Source organism: Aquarana catesbeiana, linkage group LG01 (assembly GCF_042186555.1).
Source record: "Aquarana catesbeiana isolate 2022-GZ linkage group LG01, ASM4218655v1, whole genome shotgun sequence".
NCBI classification, from domain to species: domain Eukaryota; kingdom Metazoa; phylum Chordata; class Amphibia; order Anura; family Ranidae; genus Aquarana; species Aquarana catesbeiana.
In genome coordinates this window covers 207,484,101-207,508,886 of record NC_133324.1, presented here as the reverse complement: position 1 = coordinate 207,508,886, position 24,786 = coordinate 207,484,101, and the positions used below count along the sequence as shown (strand labels likewise).

The 24,786-nt window shown below is 40.8% G+C and overlaps 1 protein-coding gene across 6 annotated transcripts in view; it reads right to left on the bottom strand.

Annotated features, from left to right (window-relative positions):
- The window catches only part of CSNK1G3 (casein kinase 1 gamma 3), a 223,312-nt gene that overhangs the window by 5,396 nt on the left and 193,130 nt on the right, over nt 1–24,786 (bottom strand). For 2 of the 6 annotated variants that reach the window (XM_073624706.1, XM_073624701.1), the window contains exons 11-13: nt 21,402–21,497; nt 8,964–9,070; nt 5,645–5,668 (exon numbers count right to left, since the gene is read on the bottom strand). In XM_073624706.1, the coding sequence (XP_073480807.1) occupies nt 5,645–5,668; nt 8,964–9,070; nt 21,402–21,497 (227 nt within the window). The remainder of the gene's footprint in view (nt 1–5,644; nt 5,669–8,963; nt 9,071–21,401; nt 21,498–24,786) is intronic. The other 4 variants (XM_073624728.1, XM_073624720.1, XM_073624712.1 and 1 more) reach the window with 3 other exon arrangements.

Here is a 24,786-nt window from a genome sequence, read left to right as displayed (position 1 = left end):
AAAGATTCACATGCGTCTTACTCTTAATGTCCATTTATGATGTCAATTCCTGATGCAAAAAAAGTAAGTGGCAAATCTGTGTTTCGTGGTGTCAGGAAGGAAGACGGTATGTGATGGTGCTGGTCACGTTAGATGAGAAAGTGCTTTTATTCTAATGTTGATCACCATGGTGCTTTGAGTATTTTTGCTAATGTGAGCACATTGAAATTGAACAGTCTTAAAAAAAACGCACAAAACAGTAATATGCCATGAGCACTTTTTATTGTTTTTGTGGGTAAACATCTGATGATTTATTGAGGATTGGAGTTATAAAAAAGTAGAAGCCCCATCTAAAGCACTGTGGGGTTTTAAATGGGAGACAATTTGACCACGTTATAACCCTGATAATCTTACATTCAGTAAATCTATTGAGTGTATTTTTCTGAAGGATGGAGAGCACAGTGGGAGCACTAGGAAGTGGAATTGTCACTGTTAGGGAGATAACGGGGTGCACTTTGAAGGCAGGTGCCGCTGTCGGAATACAATGTCCTGGGCAGGGAGGTATCAACTACATTTGTGTGGATGGAAAGATTGCCCCCTGCCCCCCCCCCCCCCCAAACACAACAGTGTATGGCCAGCTTTAGAACTGACATTAAGGATATCATTATTATTTTTGTATTGACAATGGTTTTTACTGGAATATTGTGAGAGAAATTCAAGTGTTTAATGATGTTCTGACTTTATTTACAGCAGCTTTAATATATCTATGCACACAAATTGGGTTTTTTTTGCCATTATGATACAGTGGGAAGATTTATTGCATCTGGGATCCCATCAGTTACCAAAAAAAAATATATCAACTGTAATGTGAAAATTAAGTGGCAGGATCTAAAGTTACCAAATTAACAAATTAAAGAAGAATGGCCAAAGCTTTTTTGGCTATACTCCCCCCCCCCCTGTTTCCCCTGCTGGGGGCTCCAATCCCTCAACTATAACAAATGTATTTGAGTAGGAAAAGAGGAAGAGAAGAGATAAAAAAGGGGGGTGGGAGGGGGAGAGCAGAACATAATTACTAGATCGTTTGGGATCAGAGGAACAATAGAAATGGTAAAGAAAGAGAGAGGGTGAGTCAGCCCGAGGATCCACCAGTCATTATCGGCGTCAGTCCCTTGGGACCTGCAAATAATCCAGCCAAGGAGACCAAATTTTGTCACATGTTGGTTGCTTATCTCGTAAGATACTCACTACCTTTTCATTCAACATGATCCACGCAAGTTTCCGTTTCATCAAGGCCATATCTATGACAGAGCTTTTCCATGTTGTGTCTATAGCGATTTTAGCCACCAAGAACATAAAATAAATGAGGGTCTGGGTATGTCGAGGGATATTTTCAACAGGCTTATTTATTAAGGCTACACTCGCTTCTTTAGAAATATTGACCATTGTGACCGAGAAAATAAGTGAGTGTACCCTTATCCAAAAGCGGCAAACCTTAGGGCACGCCCACCACTTTGACAACAAATTCTTAAGCACATAGCTGATCTGCCTGGATACGTTTTTGACAAACGCTCTGGCACCAAGTGCCATCTGGCGTGGACCTTATAGGCTGCTTCTATCAAGGCTACATTCAGAATGCCTTTATGAATCCTCGTGCTCCATTTATGCCAGTCTTCCGCCTCAGGGGTTATGGACAGATCCCTTTCCCACGCCACCTGGTAGGATAATCTATCATTATTGGTGATGAGCAGTTTATATAATAGCGAGATGCTCCCCCGCATAGCAGCATCCTGCATGCATCTGTTTTCAAACACAGTACGGACTGCCACATCAGAGCTGTCTTTCTGTAGGGATTGGAGAAAGTGATAAATTTGTTGCAAGTGGAAGCTCTCAGCAGGGGGGCATCTCCAGGCTTCCTGTGAATAATGAGGAGGGACGTATACCACTGTGGTCAAAATAATCACCTATACGGTACATTCCCTTATTTAGCTACCAAATGTACCTGTCAGGTTGCATACCCGGTGGAAACAGGGGGTTGCAAAAAAGGGGAGCTACTGGGATATGTGATGAGTGCAGAGGCCATCTCCTGCAGCTTGTATCCCACACCTGTAGTGAATGGAAGAGCGTTGGGCTCAGTATAGCCCTGCGATGTTTCGAGGGGGCCCAAAGGACGAGATCCATTGCAAGTGGGAAACTTTCTTGGGCCTCTATGGCAATCCAATCTTGTTGGTAATGTTTGCTATGGAGTTGGCCTAGTTGAGCAAGCTGTGCTGCCACGTAATATTTCCGAAAGTCTGACACTCCTAGTCCACCAATATCCTTAGGAGTGTACATCGTGGCCCTTGCTATTCTGGGTCCTTTGGTACCCCAGATAAATGGGAGTATTTTGGATTGGAACCATTAAGTGGCACTAACAGTGACCTGGATTGGTAAAGTGCGAAAAAAAATATAGTAACCAAGGCAGGATTGTCATTTTCAATGAGGCAGTCCTACCTAGCCATGATAAGCTTACGTCCGACCACACCTGCATGTCTTCTAACAGTTTAGCAAATAGAGTAGGGTAGTTAGCCTTGTAAAGGGAGGAAACGCTGGGGGTTAGTCAGATTCCTAAATAGGAGCGGGACATCGGCTGCCACTGAAATGGGTAGTGAGACGGAATACTCTGTAGTGTCGGAAATGGCAGATTGACATTCTTCACTTCTGATTTGTCATGGTTAACTATGAGCCCATAAACTCTCCCAAAGCGTCCCAGAAGAGAAAGTTTTACAGAGTAGTGTGGGGTGAGGTGATGAACAACAAATCATCAGCAAATAGAGCACACTTATATGGCTCCTGCATATAATATAGAAATACTGTTTCTGGTTTGACTGCCCCAGAATAGAATTTATACTTCAAATCTAAGTAAGGTGTGAACAGGACAGTGGTATTAGCAACTCTGACATTAAAATCCCAAGTCCAGTCAAAACGTTTAGATAAAGAGAAGGGTTAAACCCTATACTGGCTCTTAGACCCCTTTCACACTGGGGCGGTTTGCAGGCGGTATTGCGCTAAAAGTACCGCCTGCAAACCGCCCCTAAACAGCCTCCGCTGTTTGTTCAGTGTGAAAGCCCGAGGGCTTTCACACTGAAGCGGTGCGCTGGCAGGACGGTGAAAAAAGTCCTGCAAACCGCTTCTTTGGAGTGGTGAAGGAGCGGTGTATTCACCGCTCTTAAACCGCTCCTGCCCATTGAAATCAATGGGACAGCGTGGCTATACCGCGGCAATACCGCGGCTATAGCCGCGCTGTACGAGTGATTTTAACCTTTTTTCGGCCGCCAGCGGGGGTTAAAACCGCACCGCTAGCGGCCGAATACAGCTGCAAGAACGACGGTACAGCAGCGCTAAAAATAGCGCTGTTGTACCGCCGACGCCCCCACCGCCCCAGTGTGAAAGGGGCCTTATTGCTGTTTATGTCCCAGCTGGAGATATTTGCCCCTACCTCCGCCAGAACAGTATGGGATGGGAAACTTCTCCAAAGAGGTTTCAAGTAAAAAGAAACATACTATTTGCTTTTTTTTTTTTTTTTTTAATTATATTTTTAAGAGTGGGGAAGGGTTAGGACTTCTCAAATATTTTTCTGTCTGTGCCCCCCTAGTGATAACCATGCCCACCATTTCTTGTACCAATGGGAAAGAAAGTGAGGGAAAACCTCCCCTACTAGGAAAGAAATGTAGAAACAACAACTTGATAGATATTTTAACAGTTCCTCAAAACTAAAATTAATATCAATAATAATGATAATAATAATATAAATATATATTTGTATTTTTTTTCATGAAATTTTTGTCAATGTAAGCATTTAATTACTTTAAGAGGCAATGGGAGGGGTTCCCCCCAGTTGACTTTGAGGCTCTCCCGACTCAAAAGGAAGCACAGTACCAATGCGACTGGTTGACACAAACAGGAAGTCTGGTTGTTTCTGCTTCTCTGTGCCCTCAGAAACCATAAGCAACAAGGGTTTTGTCACTTCTGATTCTGGTCTGACAAAGCTGATCTAGGTTTGATCAGATGCTTCGGAGGCCAGAGGAGAAATATTGGGTATAACAGACCACACATCTCTCTTTAAAGAGGACCTGTCACAGCCCAATCTATCCCAAGGGATGCTGTTCATCCTTTGTGATAGCAATAAAGTTAATTTACATAAAAAAACAAAAGGTACAGTGTTAAAAAAAAATTAAAGCGCCACCATCCTCCTGTGTTCACACGCAAAGTCGAATGTGCACGTAGGTCCTGTGCACATATCAGTGTTCACACCATACGTGAGGTATTGTCACGAATGTCGGAGTGAGAAAAATAATTCTAGGGTCAGACCACCTGCGTTACTCTAAAATGGTAATATGTAAAGGCCTTTAAAGCATCGCCTATGAAGATTTTTAAGTACCATAATTTGTTGTTATTTCATTGGCATATGCAATTTTAAAGCGTGAGATATTCGATATCTATTTACTTGGAATATCATCTTTTATATTTTGCCAAAGAATTGGGTAATATATTGTGTTTGCATTTAAAATTAAAGTGCATTTTTCCCAGAAAATTTTTGGGATAAAACTGGGTAAATATTGTGCAACATAACTTGCAACAACAGTTTTATTCTCCAAGGCCTCTGCCTAAAAATAGATATGTTTGGGGGTTCAAAATATTCAAAAACGAATATGAAAACTGCAGATTTTTACATGTATGAGTAAAGTCAGAATTGGCACAGACAGGAGGTGCTTAAAAGCAATGTCACAAAGCAGTTCTACTCAGCTGGTAAGTGGATCATGGTGTCATGCTTTGACCAACTTGAGAAAAAAAACTCTACATGTCTGAGAGATAGCTATGGCATCTTAAAGAGGTTGTAAACTTAAAAGAAAAAAAAAAAAACACACCTCTAAGACAAAGGCATACTAGCTCATTAAGAAATACTTACCCTTAGAATGAAGCCTTCCAGCAGCATCCGCACATCACCGAAACAGCTGACATCTCTCCTGGAGTTACCTCCAGGTTCGTGGGCTCCAGCACTGCAAGTGGCGGGAGCCGCCATTCATGGCACAGAGCTCGAAAGGAACGGCACCGGTGGCCCTTCCTTCAGAGCGCATGCATCAGTGTTGTCAATGGCTGCATGTAATGTAAATCTCCCTTAAACAGTACAGGTTTAAGTTTTTTACAGTACCTATAGGTAAGCTTTATATTAGGCTTACTTATAGGTAAATGTTAGCAGAGGATGTTTTACTCCATCTATATACAAAGTTGTAGAACTGATCATCCTCTTTTCCCCATTTACCTTATCCAGCAAAATCTACAAAAACTGTACTCATGCAAAAACAAACATTTGAGCTAGATATTAACTTATGTGGCAGATCAAAAGAGCAGAATAAAATAAAGGTGTAATAGAAACAAACTGAGTGTAAAAGCAGGCATATGTGCACAAAAAATCTAATCCACTGACACAAACACAAACTGTGGCAGGCAAAACGACTCCTTGCATGTTACACAAAAGGTGTGTTCTAAATACTGCTGATTTCAACAAAAAGTTGGAATGAATATTACAATTACAAGGGCACCATATTAGAAACAACCCAAAGAAGCCTGTTATGACTGTTATAGTGACAGAGCTGGTTCTGCCTGCCTCTGCATATGGACAACTCACCACATGTTCAACACTTTCTGGCAGCTATGCAAGGGGAGAACACAAGGGAGAAAGGAGAAAAATCAGACAAAGAGCCACATAGTACCTGCACTTCATAGATTTGTGTATGTTGCCGTCTAAAGTTTGAAATGCTCTTCAATCAAAATAAACTTAAAAACATTCAAAAACCATACTTGCACATTATATTTTTTTGTAAAACATTTACATGATTAAATCATAATGAATACCTACCTGCCCATCTGTTTAGTCTGAATGTCTTCAATATTTTTAAATGCAATGTACTCTAAATACACAGCTTTAGCAAACCATAGGAACTAGAATAGATAACACAACACTAAAGCAAATTATGTTTCTAACAGTAGTCTGGATGCCACTGGCTGCAAAAGACGTATTTTGGGCCTGCTGCCAGCCAAAAAGCCTTCTGGCTAGTTTGGAAGTGATCTATTCTCGCTCACGATCAGTTCAAAATAAGCATAGCAGCATTTGGGGAAGGGGGAGCATTCTTAATTATAAATTATTTGCACGAGTGTCAGGCGCATTTGCACATGCTGAATAAAAGGCAACTTTAATTTTTGTGAGAGAGTAATGCATGTATATTCAGCTCTATCTAGTAGTCAAAATGTGGCATAGCTTCCCGAAACACCTCAATGAGAAAACTATACCACATTTTGGCCATTAGATAGGGCATTAATCTCTTACAAAAATTTGTGTCACATTTTGTTCAGCATGCACGAATGCTTCGGACATTCATGTAACAAATATTTTATAAATAGTCTAGGGTCTCATTAACTGCACCTTTCAAGTACCCTAAATTTAAACAAAAAAAAAAATCGATAAACAGCTAACTTCTTGATGTTCAATTATTGTCACTGACTATGGCAGATTTGTACCTACATAGACTTGTTTAATCCTTTTCTTTGCCCAATGACACATCACATAAAAGATAGGTTTATAACAAGCGCACTACTGGAGCTGGCATGTTTAGTATCTATTTACTCAACACAATCTTTTATAATTTACAAACTAAAGTAGATATTATATTGTGTTTGTGTGCATTAAAGTATAACAAAAGGCAAAATCTTTTTTTTTTTTTTTTTTTTTTTTTTGGGGGGGGGGGGGGTGGCTAGAGTGGAGAGGGCACAGAACCTCTGTCCAATTTCTACTGCTGTCTGTGTCCCCCTTAAGGAGAATTACCCCTATTTTTTTGTCCTGTTTAGCCCTATCATTTAAACTGAAAGTAAAAGAAAATCTCAAATATGGGCTATGCCCAGAAAACTAGTAGAGGTGACACTAGTTCTGGTGACCTGGGGTGCACCACACAATTGCCGTAATTTGCAGGGATTTCTGAAAAAAAAAAGTCTGACAAGAGTTATATCCCTCCCCAACTCTATCTAAAACGAAAACAAAGTTTTTCCTATAGTTCTACTTTAAAATAAAGTTTAATGTTCTGTTTACTGAAAATACAGGCTTGATAAACAGTTGTGCAAATATACACAACATAAAATGTTCCATATTTCTATTAGGTCTCAGCTTATAGAAAATATATGTTTTAGGGTCTATATACGTACTTCAGTGCAGTAATGCATAGTTATCACAGATGTAAAAAATTTGATAAGAGTTGAAATAAACTTACTGGCCAGATGACCAGGTGAAAATAAAGTGAAAAGTGCCTAATTGAGAACATTAAAGGAGCCAATACATCTAAGAACTGACATAAAAGACCTGGGTATATACAGGATATGAGATTTCTATCCGAACTGGGAGTTCTCGGTATAGTCTTCAGAATATTCTAAACGTCTGGGATTTTCACAATGGGGGGTCTTTCCTCCTAAGTACTCGGGAGAAACAAATATTTTCCATGTAGTGACCGTGATTCCTTATTCCTGGTTGAAATGTGAAAAAAACTCTCTTGCTGCAATAAAACTCACTTTCTGAACAGCATATTGGATTAAATCTTAAAAGAGAAGTATGGGGGTATTTTTTTTTTTATTCATACTTGCCTAGGTGGATGCAGCATCGGTCCAATGCTGCGTCTGTCTCCCGGTGCCTCTAACACTGAGAAGCGAGCGTTAGAACACCGCTGATCGCTCGGTTCTCACAGCTCTCTGCTCTGCCCCCTTCTCACTTTTTGGAGCGCTGGGCTATGGAGGGGGCAGGAGCAGCCGGTTCAGGCTCTCAGCGGATTGCCGGTCCAGGGATCTGGGCGGATCCCAACTCCATGGTCGTGATGACGCCTGAGCCTGGACCTACTCTGACGTCAGAAGAGCGTACTTCAGCCCGCTGTCTGCTGAAAACAGGTCAGAGGCGTGCAAAACAAACTGCACTCCTGTGATCCATAGGAGAAGTACAGCCAAACAAGCCTTGGCTGTACTTCTCCTTTAACTTTATAAAAGACCAAAAAAAAAAACTGGTCCAGGTTCTGTAACTAGTTTTAAATTCTGCAAAAAGTCAGTTGCTTAGTCACAAAGTCATGATAGAGTAGCAGGGCTTCCAGGTAAAGCCAATCACAATCCACAAAACATTCATATCATCCCCGTCTAATCTCTGACATCAGTCATCTCCTGAGCTTAGATAGGTGGGGACGCTGCAGGTACAGGGGTAAGGGAACATGGTTCGGTAAACATACGGGCCTGTCGGATAGGCTATGTGCAGACACTGTCACTTTGCTCTGAATGGGCAAAGTGACAGCGTCTGAAAAAAAGCACATTAACCAAAAACAAACATCACTTCTGCGTAAAGTGTAGGCAGGGTTTGGTCTCCTCCTGCTTCCTCACTGGTGTGCAGAAATATGACAAGGATATCAGCCATCATAGCTAGGATAGGGTGAGACAGTGACTGTAACTGTAAGTTAACGGACACTGGCATGGGAGCTCTGATATTTTCATGGAGAATCCCCTAGAGGACACAAGACACAGAAACTACTATTATGTGCCCTCCAGTTTCTATTGTGACCAAAGAACTTTCCATAAATCTGGCAGGAGACAGAGCACTGCCCTGCTCCACCACAACCAAAAACCATTCTATCTGAATAGTGCTCTATGAGTAAGTCATTTTCTCCCGCTTTAAAATTGCTAACCTCATTTAAAGTGCACCATAGTAGCACTTTAGAAACTAATAGCAGCAAGGAAGTCTTTACCCCTAGCTCAGATTCTCCTAGGCCCTAATCAGAGATGTACGCAGAAAGCTCCTTTTTTACTTGGACAGATGTTCCATAGTTAAAAACAACTTCAGCAATCTACCTTAATATTAATGCAATAGAAAAACAGTCAAATAAAGATGGAAAGTTTTGACAGCATGACTAAACAGATGTGAAACGTACTTTGTTTCATCTAGAACTTCAACTTCTGCTGGGGCAGTGATGGGTGCATTTGAGTGTCCAGCTGTGGGATCATCTGTATTCAGCTCACCATTTGTCGAACTTACAACCTGCAAAATACAAGAGATCACATATTGGCCAAATATTATCTGAGAAACTCAACATGTCACAGTCTTTTCACAGTCACAGCAGAATGTATTAAGTCTTGTTTCATCACAAAAAAGCTGCCTCCTAGTTTAACTACATTCTAAAGTTAATGTAACGCATTTAGCACTTCTCTCTTTATTATATTCAATACAATTTCTTAACTTACTTCAGCTTTTTGGTCATGCATATGGGATTTTTTTTTTTATCTTTATCAAATTTCATCCAGCAGGAGGGGACTACAAAGCTAGTTGGCTACTATCCTCAGAAAAGCTTGTGCTGCAAGCTTGCAACCTGCACAGCAGAATCTCTCACACACACACACACACAGCTGAAAAAGTCAGAAGGGACACACTTCTAATCCTCTACAGGCAGCTGCTCATCTAGATTTACTACTTGTAGGAGCAGTCCAGTGCAGAGATAAAGGTGGGCTTTCCCATTAGCAAGCCCAGCAAACAGAGTAAAGTAAAAGGCCCTGTTTTTTTTTTCTGTAATCAACATGAAAAAAAATAATCTTATAACCTGTAAACTGTTAAAAAATTAAAAATAAATAAATAAATAAAAATGTCACAACAGCCAGTATATTCGGATGAAGGATTGTGACTACTTTACGATTAAAAACTTGTCTGCCTTGATAGAGGGTTCCTTTGAGGCCCAAACGCTCACTACAAGTCTATGACAGTTTATATCCCCGTTTTCGGCATACTTCTGGAGTGCTGGTAATGTTTTTGTTTATCCATTGCTACTGCGCACAAAAGGTGTTATCTGTCACTTTGGCACCTATCATTCTGAAAGGGTCAGCTGTTAAAGAGTGCACTGGATTACATGTACTCACACTTCTAACCCTCTTAGTAGGGGGGTGTGCTCTTCTAGATTTACTATTTGTAGGCGCAATCCAGTGCAGAGCTAGAGCTTGGCTTTTATTAGCAAGTCCAGCATGCTTTCCAAACAGAGCAAGATAAAATACCTGTGTAATTTTTTTTAAACTAAAGAGTTCGTTAATAAATATGAAAAATTTAACCTATAAATAAAAAAATAAAAAAATTACCAAAAACCAGTATAATTCAATATAAGCAAATGCACAAAACTTAATATATTACAAGAACAATTATTAAGGGTCCACTGACACTTCCTTCAAACACTCAGCCTAGGTTCACACTATAGCGATGCGGGAACCAGCGCGATTCCAGTGTCGGTTCACACATCGCATCTCCCTCGCAGGCAGTTCACACTGCCCTCTGAGAACCGCAGCGGGTGTCAATACAAAGTTAATGACATCCCCAGATCGGTTCACAGATCGCAGTGCGAACTGTGAATTTGGATAGGAATCGGATCGCATGGGTGTGAACATCCATGCGATCGATTCCAGTGCGAAGAAAAAAAAAAGGTTTCTGCACCTTTTTCATGCTAATCAAATGTGAGTTCCGAGCATACAACTGTATGGCTGAATTTGCATTGTTACACAGACATCGCATGTGATCTGCACAGCAATGTGGTGCAAATCACATGCAATGTCTTTGTTCACAATAGTGTGAACCCAGGCTGAAGGTTTTTTTTTTCCATATCAGTGTGGTTCTTGGGAGATGATGCACCTGAGGGAAAACATGTCTAAAATGATACCAGAAGGTAAAACAATTTTGGGAAGTGTGAAACCAAAGATAGATAAATGATCAGATACATTTGATGGAGCATAAAAATGCACAGGAAAGAACCTTAAAGAGAATGGTACTTAACAAAAAGTTTTAAAATACAGAATAAAAATGTTGAGGATGAAATGCAGATAAACAATGAAAACGCGTCACCTTTTTCCAGAGCCAATGACCCATTGTGAGTTCCTGTTGCATGCAGGATGCATATTTTTCAGGAAAGCATCTCGATACCAAATATGTTAAAGAAGTTGTTTGGGGTTACAAAAAAAAAATTAAACATATACATTCCCCTCTATGCTGCAGCATCGTTGTGATGCTGCAGCTCTCCTCCCGCCAGCTTGAGAACTGACCGATCACAACTGCAGATCTCTCGGTTCTGTCAGTTCGAAGCAAAGAGGAGTGACTGCACCCTCATATAACCCCACCTACTTCATGGGACTCCAGTTTTGTGGCAAGCAATAAGGAGAAATAGAAGATAGAGGGGGAGGGATCTGTATCCTCACACTATACTCCAAGATATGGAAATTACTGATAAGTCAAATTTCCCTTAAAGCGGAGTTCCACTCAAATTCTTAACTTAATCTTACCTCCTTCAGTTAATTGCATAGATGTTCAAATGCCACACAAAAATTTTTTTTATCGCTGTAATTACCTTTATATTGTACTTTATTGTGGCACTTCCTGTCTCTCCTCCCATGGGAGTAGGCGTGTTTATTGCCTTTCCCCAGCGCCACACTGTCTCCTGGGAGCTTAGTGTCAGGCTTCCCAAGATTCAGTCTGACAATGATCATGTGCGTGAACAAGCTGTGAATGAACAGTATTCACCGCATCCAGGAAATCAATGCTTGTGGGCTTCACATGCCCACAAGCAAGATGGAAACAGCCAGCATCACATTTTTTTAAGTTATTCTTCAGTACGAAAACAGACAGAGGCGGAAATATTACACCCAAACTGAGTATTATTTTGGGATTAGCAAAGTGTCTCAATGACCTAAAAAAAAAAAAGATTGGTCGCCGGACTCCTGCTTTAATCGTACAGGACAGGAAGTGCTTAGACCACGGGATGTTGACAAACAACAAAATCGACTTAAAAAAAAAAACAGATAACCGTCTGAAGCACCTTGCAGCCAATGTCTGTATCCTCAGAGGCCTGAAGAGCCACCCAGGACACCTTTGATAAACTATGAGCAGAAGACCAGGTGGTGGTCCTCCAAATGGATGCTTGATGCTGAAAGCTCCAAGAAAAACCAACAGATCTGGTGGAAAGGGACCCTGCTAGGGAAGCGAGGAACCAAGTTCTTGAGTGAATAAGCCCTGGAAATGAGCTACCTGGAACCACTTTGTAATTGTGCAAGTGAAGCGGTAGTAAACTGCTGTCTTTTTTTTTTTTTTAAACCTGCAAGGCAATGTCATAATGTGCCATTAGCACATGTGAAGCTTACCTTAGAATGAAGCCCTCCAGCGGCACGCTGTCACCGTTGAAGGCACTTCCCATCTTCACCTAGTCTACCTTCCGGGTTTACAGACTCCGGCTGTGCGAGTGGCTGGAGCCGCAATGGTGTCACTCCCACGCATGCACGCGAGAGCCGCCGTTTACGGCACATGACTCTGAAGGAACGGCACAGGTATGCTGTTCCTTCAGAGCACATGCGTCGCTCCACATTTACAGTACCTATAGGTAAGCCTTATTATAGGCTTACCTATTGGCAGAATTCATGCATGGGAGTTTATTCCAACTTTAAAGGAATATCCTGTAGCTAAAGAAACCTCAACTGTTCTGACCATATCCAGAAGTGGAGTGAAATCTCCTTGGCAGGTTTTGGGGCAGGGGATAGGGAAGGAGGACATTCACTGAGGTCAAAGGAAGAGACCACTCTGGGGAGGAAAAGAGCCTGGGTCTTAGAACCAGCTTGTCTACATGTAACACAAGAAAAGGCACCTTACAATAAAAAAAAGAAAAAGTCATCACAAAAATAAACAGCGAGGCGCAAATGCCTGTGTCAGTAATAAGCCTCTCCTTTACAATCTGGGTTTTAAACAGCCATGCTGTTATAGCCAACATGATAAGCAGGGTGAAACATAGGGTTTTGTGACAGGAAGTCTGGCCTGTGTGGAAGAGGCCGTGGCTTGTTTGTCAAAAGTCTAAGTCTGCATACCAAGGTCTCCTGGGCCAGTTTGGAGCAATGAGAAAGCCATTCCTCCTCTATCTTGTGCAACAGTCAAGAAGAAGCTTCATTTGGTGGTAAATGGTAATGGATATCTCCTGACTATTTTATTGTTATCAAAGGAAAACTGACCCAAAATCATAAAAAAATAAAAAAAAAAAAGATTTTTTTTTTTTAACTTTGTCTGTATAATATAAACTGTATTTCTTGCTACTAACATAACTTTACACCAAACAACCACCCAAATTAAATTTGCCTGCTCTTTACACTCACAGCGATACCGAATACTACGACTTTGAAATTACTTTGATACAACTTTTACACTCTTGGACATTGAAGCTGTGCAAAGTTGGATCAAAGTAGTGCAGGAACCTTTCTGAAGTCGCAGCAACTTCTGTAGTGTCAATTGGAACGGCTCTCAGGGATACACAGCATTTCACATGACCTTCTACTTTGAGCCTCAAAGTCAGGTCCTAAGTTGCAGGAGTGTGAACCGAGCCTTACATGGGTTAGCAAAGTTAAGTTTCTGGCACAGACCAATCAGTTACCTCACTGCTCTGCATCATGGAGTTAAAACTCAACACCGGGATAGGCAAACATTGTCTATATAAAAAAAAATATTAAAAAAAGGAGGAGTATTCTGAAGGGATCATTCAGACCCATCTTCCAATCTAAGACGCTGCCTACTGCATGTAATACTCCCCTCAAAGCTGTGTGTATGCAGCCCATATTAGTGGATGCAGAAGCAGCAACTGCACTTTCACCGTCATATCAAAATCTAATATGCAGGCGGAAAGGGGGGCACAAATCCAAATGCAATGTTTGCGTTCGGATCCGTGCGCCTGATTCTGCCCACATTTTAGATTTTGATATACGACTGTGCAGCCACTGCATCGGCATTCACTTCTATATGCTGCCTGCACACAGCTCAGAGGTGGAGTCAAACGCAGCAGTCAGGGGTTCGGATCTAAGGAAAGATCTCAGCACCAGTCTGAATGAGCCCTAAAAGTGTCAGTGTGCTTTGTTTGTTTCTCACACATTTGTGCTATAATCCAGTGTGAAAAATGTTGCCTCTCTGCTAGCGCTTCCTGTATTAAAACCAGTCACTGCTGTTGATTCTTCTTGTCCAGGGTTACTGATCTTTTATCTGACAGCTCCTATAATTTTCCTAAGGCAGCCTGTATTGGATGGGCCTGCTGAGTGCCTTCCAAAACTCCACTCCTTTCAGAGGCAATGTATGTGTGACAATGTCACTGCTATTACTAGGCAATATCTGGGTTTGTAAAAGCATTTGGTTCACATAAAGCGAATTTAAATTAGGTATTATATAACAAATTGCAGCTTAATGGTCCTTAAAAAGTAGTTGAAAATCCTGGAAAACAACAAAAAGATGTTCACTATGGAACATGTGCACATAACCAATTATAACTAGTACTAAAAGAAATGTTTGAAAAATGGCATTAGGCTAGAATTTTTTCATGAAAGTAAAAGGTCCCATTTATATTTTACAGTGATATCCAATAGATAAGTCTTTGGGTAGGTATTAAATTGTGATTGAAGAAAACAAGAAAATGAAAAAATGGGGACTATCCTAAAGGATATCACACATCAACAATGCAGCAGACTGCTGTGCTCACCACAGAAAATTTACATGGTTGGGTTTGAAAAGCTAGCTTATATAACAAAGTGACAGTAAAAATAGATGAACCAACTGCTTACATTTATTAGAGACTAGACAGAAAAATGACACCTAATACACGTTTTCCTGAATTATTTGACGGAAAATAAATTCAGCTAAACATTTATTTTCAGGTACTTTTATAGCGCCGTCAATTTACACAGCGCTTTACATATGTATTACACATTCACTTAGGTCAAGGAGCTTACAATCTAAGGTCCCCAACACGCATTCATACAAACACTTTATACAGAAGCCAATTAACCTGCCAGCATGTCCTTGGAGCATGGGAGAAAACCAGAGTACCCGGAGGAAACCCAAGCAGGCACAGGGAGAACATGCAAATTCCATGCAGGTAGTGCTATGGTTGGGATTCAAACCAATGACCCTAATGCTGTCAGGCAGAAGTGCTGACCACTCAGCCACTGTGCTGCCCATCAACATTTCTGATATCCAGAAACCAAACTTCTGAGAAAAAAGAAAGCATGAAAGGAAAAAAAAACACGTTTATGGAGTCCCCAATCTTTAATAAATAAACTAAAGAATCCATGAAAAAAACAAACAAATCATGTCTCCCAAAGGTGATATGACTCGCAAGGAATTTACAGAGTATTACTGGTGGGAGTACACTTTAACGTTGCCAACCTGTCCCATGGCTAGCATTAACAGGTTCCAGTATCCTTCTGCAATTTCCAAAGTGCACTGGGAGCCTCAAAACATGGGATATGCCATTAGTGCAAATTCTGACCTGATCTCAAAGTCTCACACACACTTCCCCATTAATGTGATGGGTGGCCTTACTGACCAACAGAGAGGTGTGAGGAGGAAGAGGGTGCCATGGAAATAAAGCGATGCAGAGGATTGGAACTTACGTATGCCCCCTTCAAAGTTTTTAAACAGGAATTTTAGCCTGCTGCTATTGTGGTCCCACCCCCATTTTTCTGTGCCGTCATCTTTGGATAGCCATCCAAAACCTGACAGACATCGGTGGCACATCTGTGCAGGCACTGGGGATTCCCATGCAAGCATAAACACCAATTATGGAAGGAGGAGGAGAAAGAAGCCAGGAGCAAATAAGCTGTTTTAATGATCAAAGACCCCCCCCCCCCCCAATATGCTGTATTCATGTACATTATTCACGGCTTGCCTTAAATATAAAGCTGGTCATACACTGAGTGGCCGTCCTTGCTTGACAGAAGCCTCAATCGGTTCCTGCAGTTGCTCAGTCTATTCTAACAGCGACAGGTCATCCACCCACCTCATTTTTGTGGATGGAGGAAACAGTTTGCTTTTTTTGCTCTCCCCACTGGAAAAAAAACCCAAAAAACAAAGTGCATGGCCAGTCTAACGGTTTTGGGAAACCGTTAAATTGTTGGGTTTAATTTCACCCCCCATTAAAGGTGGAATAAAAGAAGAGAAAAATCTTGGAAGCTACTAATATCCTTCTAAAAATGCTAGTTACCTGTCATGCTGATCCCCTGAATCAAATACTTAAAGTACTGATCAGAAATAAGTATGTAAAGTATGTAGACCAAGAGTTCTGATTATGCAGGGCTGTATGTCACTTTGAAAGGGCTGTTTGTCAATTGTAACTGTAAATTAACCTTGACAAAAAAACTAACCAATTTCCCTCTAAGCTCATCTGCTGCATTTTTCTCTCAAGTTCGTGACAAGTCAGGCACCCAGACAACTAGCATCTTTAGGATGAGGCAAGCTTCAGCAGTGCATGTATTCCCCTTAACCACTTCCATACTGGGCCTATTCTGGCATGCCTCTCCTACATTTTTTTTATAGAATGTGAAAGATGTTATGACGAGTAAATAGACACCCAAACATGTCAAGCTTTAAACTTGCGCACACTTGTGGAATGGAGCCAAACTTCGATACATAAAAATCTCCATAGGGGACACTAACATTTTTACAGGTTACATGTTTAGCGTTACAGAAGAGGTCTTAGAGCGAGAATCTTGTTCTCGCTCCTAACGCTCGCGGAGATACCTCAAGTTTGGTTTGACCGCCGTTTACATATACGGGTGCAACGTACGTATGTGTTTGCTTCTGCGTGCTTCACCTTCTCGTAATTTTTTTTTTAATCATTTTTATTCCTATTACAATGAATGTAAACATCCCTTGTAATAAGAATAGTGCATGACAGGTTCTCTTCACAACGAGATCTGGGTTCTACAAGTCCCCAGATTTCCCCTTTAGGTTGAAAAGCATGTAATAAAAAAAATTTAAAAAAACACTATCTCGGCTACACAGCCGAGGCAACGGCAGTGTTCACATCTGCCGAGGCCAGACGTGACGTCATAACGACACGCCTGGCCTCCGAAGGTCAGAGATTGCCGGGGACCATCTGGTGCAGTCAGTGCACTGCTGATTCTCCTCCCTCAGCTCTGAGCTCTTTATGTAGCTAAGAACAGAGGGTAAGTGATCACTTATTATACAAAAAAGGGAAAACAAGTATTTGTTTTTTATATGTATACACAAATGTTTTGCCTTTCATTTTTATTTTAGATTGAATGTTTTACAAGGTGAGGGTTCACATATACTTTAATGTTTTTTATAAGGGGTACAAAGCTAACACCTTCCAGATGGAAGCCGCTTTATATAGAGGAGAATTAAATTTGAAACTTTGTTCCTGTACAAATGAAACTGGTATCCAGGTGGTGTTTCTGACAGCTATGTATGGTTTGCGTTGATCACCCTTACAGGAACAAGCTCGGGTTTCACAGATTACCGACCGTATTTCCAATCATCATCTTACTTTACTGTCATGCTTGCTCTAAATCATATGCTGAATGTGCATTTTAATTATAACGCCTAGGTGATTAAAGCGTGACTAAAGGCACAAAAAAAATAATAGGTTTGGACAGAGTGGAGATGGATTATATGGTCCGTTTTTATTGCCCCCATCAGGGAGATTCACTCTCTTAATTTGTCATGTTTTTAAAATTATCACTGAAAGTGAAGGTAAAAGAAAATGTCAAATTTGCGGTTGGCATTAGAAGAGTAAGAGTAACAGAGGGGAAATATTCTAATGTGGACACTAATTCCTGGTGACCCGAGAAGCCTTTGGAATATCCCTTAATTTGTAGGGATTTCCTCTCACTTCCTGTGTTGGCTACTCCATCCAAAGTAAAAAATAAAACAGAAAAAAAAAATGGTTTTGCCTTTAGTTACACTTTAATCCATGCTTCAATTAACAGCAATAACGAGTCTCGCATACTACAGTTGTGTGCAGGTCAAGTTGCAGGGCAGCTTGGAGCCAATTAAAGTGGTTATAAACATCATATTTTTTTGTTTTTGTTTTAAATAACAAACATGCCTATACTTGCCTCCTCTGTACAATGGTTTTGCACAGAGCAGCCCCGATCATCATCTTTTTGGGCTCACCGCCGGCGCTCCATGCCCCCCCCCCCCCCTCTTCATCAGGCACCACCGCAGAAAGCCACTTTCCATGGGGGTTTCCCGAGTCCCGTCCCCTGCTCCCATGTCACAGCTTTTTCTTGATAGCAGCGGGAGCCAATGGCTCCTGCCGCTATTAATCTGTCTAATGAGGAGAGCGACAGCGGCTGGAGCGGATTGGGCTCAGGTAAGGAAAAAAAGGGGAGGAGGGATGGGGCTGTAGCACAAAAGGTTTTTCACCTCAATGTATTAAATGCATTAAGGTGAAAAACCTTAAGGCTTTACAACCACTAAAAAAAGCTAAGGGTGCAGAGGTAGAATGTTCTGAAGCTGCCACTGCTAACTTTATTTTTTATGTTTTTTAACCTTGACCGAGAAAATATGTGGGCTGCCCTTACTGACCTTATGAAAATGTTACTTGATTGCCTGTCATACTAATCCTTTTACTTCACCAGCATAAGGCAGTGAAATAAAAACTATTGATCTCAAAATTCTGAAACCATTGTTATGAACATTCAGAAGAAAAGGTTACCAATGACAGCCTAATTATGCTTATAGTACAGGAACCTTTTAAAGTAACCGGTTCTGAAAGGAATATGGGGGCTGACATTTGTGACCCCCTGAAAAAGGTTCATTTCCTTGCCGTATGGATTTTATACTAGGTCAGTTGTATAACCGGTGGCACAATAAGAATATCTGGGGAAAAAAAAAAAAAAAAAAAAAATCACAAATGCATATCTGTAGGTTTCTGATTTGCGACGTCCATTTTGAAACTGGAGTCAGAATGACAGCCAAGCAACTAGTACCTTCTGAGGGTAAGTTTAGCAATGGTAATTTCCATGTTTCTCTAATGACAGGTTATCTTTACATGTTAAGGCACCATGGCTGTCAGCCTGATATACACCCCACTAACTAATGAGTTTCTAAGATGGAAAGCATGTAGATTGGTGCTAAGGAAATTTTAAAAATCTGTATATAAATTGCATTCTATTTTGTATGTTTGCCTATACATTTCACACTGCACTCATTGTGCACAGGGCACTAATAATGTTTTCTAATACATAATAAAGTCGTGATTAGAATTAGCCTTTCGATGTTACACCCCCTTTTTACCATACAAGTACAATTGTAATATTAATGATATACCTATGTAATCATGTGTATATAAAACCTCAATTGCGTCAAACAGAACGGTTATTTGGAAAGATGCCGAGTATCTTTTCGTGTCTGTTCCCTACTGCAGTAGTTATTAATTTGGAACCTCTAATCAATATGAGGATAGTAATTGCCTATCTATAAAATTTCCAGAACAGTTGGAGATTTTCAGACTCCACTACCTACATGTTGTTAAAAAGTCAATGACTCAGTAGGTAGTAAAGTAAGGATCTGAAGGATCAGTTTAAAGCCTACAATTTTAAAACAAGCCAACTTTACAGTGAGAAAAGGATCAAGGTTCACTACAGTTGCAAAAAAAAACAAAAAAAAGAAGCCTTTTCATACAGACAGGTTTGAAAATGCAATTCTGCTACCGCGCATCACTGTTTACAGTCTACGTCATCATTTTTTTTTTTTTTACATAATCAATTTTAAGTGTTGAAAAAGTCTCTAACTCCTTCCACACTGAACAAAACTATTTGACAATGCTCTGATGTCTTTAGTTCTCCTTTAAATTTTTTCTGCATAATACACTAGGTCTGAACAGATCCGAAAAACCATGGAAGTACATCATGTCTTTATATAATTTTACATTGCATTTTAAAAAGAGGCTCAACACCACTGACACATGATGCTAGCAACTCACAACTGGCCATAAGCCACTGACAAAGGCAATGCGCATCTCCCTTCTCCCAAATTAGCTGGCTACTGCTTGTTCAATGACATGGTGTGCTTTCTGGATCACAGAAAGCACCATCTTTTAAGCTTAAGTTCAAATCTTTGTGGTTCTGCGTGATGCATTTGCGAAGGCACAGCAACCCATTCATTTGAATGGGATGCAGTACCTGCGTTTTCTGCCAGAAAAAGGTAGCTGAACCTTTTTTTAAACTGCAGCTGCACAGAAAACGTCTGGTGCTTTGTCACCATGCGTTTCCAGATGCGGGAAACCACACCACATTTTCAGAGCATAAACTTGCCATTGAGAGTTGATAGCACCCCCGCATGTTTGCTTAATAGCAGTGCATTTTTTTTGTGCAACTGCAGGAACGCATGCCATGTACATGCACTCCTGCACAGATGTGAACCTAGCCACAATTGTGTAAATACTTAAAATTTTAAATGCATATATTGGCCATGAAGGTTAGGTTAAAAATAATTTCATTATCTGCATGAGATTTGGTTATTTTCAAAGTTATTAAAATCAATATGAAGAAAAGCAATACATTTTTGCCAAGCCAACTTTAATTTTTTTTTCAGTGTATTTCATTAAATTTTATCTTTAAAATGCCACCTATGCAATTCCAGCATTAGATGATGCAAAGGAGCTGCAAACTATTAGCGAGTATAAGCAGAGAACACGGACCGGTGTGTTCTGGTGGGAGGAGGCATCCCCCTGTCAAAACACAACAGTTTAGCAGGGAGATCGCTGTACTAACATTGCATAGTTAGTACAGTGAGCTCCAAAGTCACCTAGGCTTTAAGTGTAACAATGTATTGTTGCCTATAAGAAGTTAGCCATAAGCCAGTTCTTAAAGCAGAGTTCCAGCAAACTAAACTGTAGCTGCTGACTCTTAAACAGCTACTCACCTGTCCCACAATCCAGTGGTATCACAGTCGGTCTCACCCATTGTCCCCGATGCTGGGATCTTCACTATGGGCACCTGGTCTTGGACAGCTTGCGGCTTCAATGCCGGGTGCCCACTACGCATGTGCGAGGCGCACTGCACATCATGAACGGTGGAGGCAGTCTTTTGGGACCTGACAGTGGGAGGGGAGGACAACATCCCTTTTCAACCGCTGCGGTGCTGGGAACAGAAGTACCTGTCAAAATCGGGTACCTGCGCCCTTCCCCGCTCCCTTAAAAGTGTCAATTGTTAAGAGGAGCAGGGAACGAGTCCTTAAAGCAAAACTTCCCCTTTTGGGCGGAGCTCCGCTTTGAAACAATGTGAAAAGCTTTATTAGTGATAAATGGAGCTTTGATCACCAGCTCATAGTTTTCTTCAAATTACCCTTTTATAGTATCATAATATGATGCAAAATGCAAACAAAATAAAAATCCATCATTTGAGCAGTTTTCAAATGCCTAGATTCTAATACCACAATATGAATAGTAATGCAGTTGAGAACACACTGAAAAGCATCAAATCAGCTTGAAACAAAAAGCATGCTATGGCAACCTGATAGGGCACGCTGAGGTTATGGGACGCGCAAGTAGTCAGTCATGCAAAGAAGCAGAAAATACCTGTACCGAGCCACCATGTCTGTCTGCTGCTAGGTGAGCTCTTAGGTGGTGGGGGTTGGCCTGCTGGGAGTCCCAAGCTGCCCTGTGGTCTGCCGACTGCCCATTATATAATGCATAAAACATGCATGGAAGAGGAAGGAGAAAAACCCAAAACATATTAAACACCTCATGCGTCATCACAACATGTGAAATTAAATAAAGACAGCAAGCAAATTATACCACAGTATGTGAAGTTACAACTACAGCGCACACTACAATGTAAAGCAAGAATTGCATGCAGACTAGGTTCTAATGAAGCAAAAAAAACAAAAAGTTAAATTTTAGTAGAATCCAGTGATGTTAAGCTGAAATTACTTAGTGCCACAAGTGCAGGTCTAAGATGCAGCAATCTATAGAAAGCATTGTGACTACTAGAACTACTGTATTAGACAAATACACGCATACATAAATGCTTTACATATTAATATGTATGTGTGCATGACAAACTATATAAATATATGGCAGCATATACACATCAGAATGTGCAATATTAGCATATATTTATACATACACTTGATTCTATTTGGAAACCCCAGGAAAAAAAGACAAATAAATACAACACCATTGTCTATTAACTGTATGTTCATACATTTCAAAAAAGGTTTTGGAAAAGGTTTTTAAGTTCTCAGTTTCTATAACCATGAGAGGAATGTAAAATATGTGAAGGGGGGGGGGGGGTAAAACAAAGTGGTTGAAAACCTCAGACATGAAATATGAACAAAGCATATCCCCCCCATGGTGTGTACTTGTCTCAATTAAAAGCACTGTCATTTCTGTCAACTGCATCGTTTCTCTGCCATCAACATGAATTACTTCTGACAAGTTTTCCGGTCACCAAGAGAAAAAAGGCGACATGGAGGATCTCTAGCACACAGCCTTTAATTGCAAGCCTCAAGCTCTGTTCCTGTGTGAGGGCGGTGTAACATCTCTCCGCCTCCTTTTTTCTGACATCTCAGACAAGCTTTATAAATTCTGGACTTTGAATGGATGTAGAGCAGAAAGGACTGCAGATAAACAGGTACAACTTATATGGGGGATTTGTGTCATCTCTTTGTATCACCTGATGCCAGTCACTTCACTGGGTATACGTAAGGGTTTACAACATCTTTCTTCAAACATTTAAACGTAGTCACTTATCCCAGGAGATCCATTGAGTTTCCAGCACTGTGGATGGTTTGTGTTGTTCGCAGTCTGGTACTGACTTCTTATGTAAAATCTTTAGTCCCTAGCACGGTAATCACAAATCTTGTGTTACCTATCCAGTCCCTAGCACTGTGTATGGTCTGTGGTGTCTCATAGGCTAGCACTGCCTTATCTTGTTTTACATATCCAGTCCCTAGCACTGTGGATGGTCTGTGGTGTCTTACAGGCTAGAACTGCCTTATCTTGTGTTACCTATCCAGTCCCTAGGACTGTGGATGGTCTGTGGTGTCTCACAGGCTAGTACTGCCTTATCTTGTGTGACCTATCCAGTCCCTAGCAATGTGGATGGTCTGTGGAGTCTCCCAGCCTAGTCTTGTGTGACCTATCCAGTCCCTAGCAATGTGGATGGTCTGTGGTGTCTCCCAGCCTAGTCTTGTGTGACCTATCCAGTCCCTAGCAATGTGGATGGTCTGTGGTGTCTCCCAGCCTAGTCCTGTGTGACCTATCCAGTCCCTAGCAATGTGGATGGTCTGTGGTGTCTCCCAGCCTAGTCTTGTGTGACCTATCCAGTCCCTAGCAATGTGGAAGGTCTGTGGTGTCTCCCAGCCTAGTATGGCTTTATCTCGTGTGACCTATCCAGTCCCTAGCAATGTGGAAGGTCTGTGGTGTCTCCCAGCCTAGTCTTGTGTGACCTATCCAGTCCCTAGCAATGTGGAAGGTCTGTGGTGTCTCCCAGCCTAGTATGGCTTTATCTTGTGTGACCTATCCAGTCCCTAGCAATGTGGATGGTCTGTGGCATCTACCAGCCTAGTATGGTTTTATCTTGTGTGACCTATCCAGTCCCTAGGACTGTGGGGTCGTACTAGTACTGCCTTATCCCAAGTGATACATTCAGTCTCTATGGTTGTGAGCAATTTATGTTGCCTCTCAAGCTGCTACTACCTTACTCTGTATGGTCCATTAAGTCTCTAGTGTGGAGAATGGCTTGTGCAGTTTCAGGCTGGTACTGCATTATGATGTGTGAAACATTCAGCCTCTTGCACTATGGATGGTTTAGGCTCTGCAATATCCAGTGTGATACAATTTAAACTCCTTTTGTTGATAGCCTGTAACGTTTCACATGCTGGTACAAAACAAGCGATCTTCTTAATAATGATATTAAAATAAATATGGCTCAAAGGAACCTCAGTCATTGTCTTAGGCAGCTGATCAGTGCCTTTTATTCATTACACCTTTTGATATAAGCACAGGTTGTTGAATTGATATGAGATAAAAGAGTCACGAAAAATGGTCATTTCAACTATTTTAATAACCTGTGCAGTTCAGCACCACAGAGGAATTATCATTCACGAGGCCCGTGATATAGCCGTTTCCATATGGCTCTAATGTCCTTCATTTTAAACTGAAGCCATTCATTCTTCTGCCTTAGATCTATTTGGTGTGTATCAAAATCATTGTAACCTGTGTGTGCTTTAATGTGGTTGTGTAATATGCAAAAGATAAAAAAAATAAATGAGACTGAATTTAAAATGAACTTTTGCACTGCTTTTTACAAATAACAAAACTAGTTTTATGAAATGTAGGCCTTCATCTGTAAAAGCCATATATAGCAAATCAGAGTGCTTCTAATAAAAGATTACCATACGCATTGTGCCGTGTGTGACTGAATGGACCTCAAGTCAAGTGACCAGATAACAAACAGAAATATTTATTACACCGACAGACTCAAAAAGCAATTTTGCTATTATTTAAGAATTCTGTGCAAAAAGTGTGTTGTACCACGGTTAAGTTATATGTTGGTGGGTTTTAGCTCGCTGCCATCTACACGCAGGGCTCAGTTTGATGGAAAAAGGTACAAAAAGCACACTCTTGCAGTATAGCTCATTGCAGCCAATGTAATTCAGACACACTGCACTGGGTTCATGAGTTACTGGACACTTGTGCTTTCAAGCACTATATTATGTAATACATAACAGATATGTTAAACAATGGTGTAAATAGCACTGATGTGAAGGTGCACACTACATGGTAGCAGAAACATTCATTAATCTTACACATTAATATTGTCAGGCTACCATGAGTTATAGAATACCTGCTCTTAAAGCCCCATTGACTCAAAAACACCATTTAGTGTAGTAGCGGTCAAGCCAAATCATGTTTTGACTACTAATGAGTTTTGGAGATGTTAGAATCAGGTTATCAC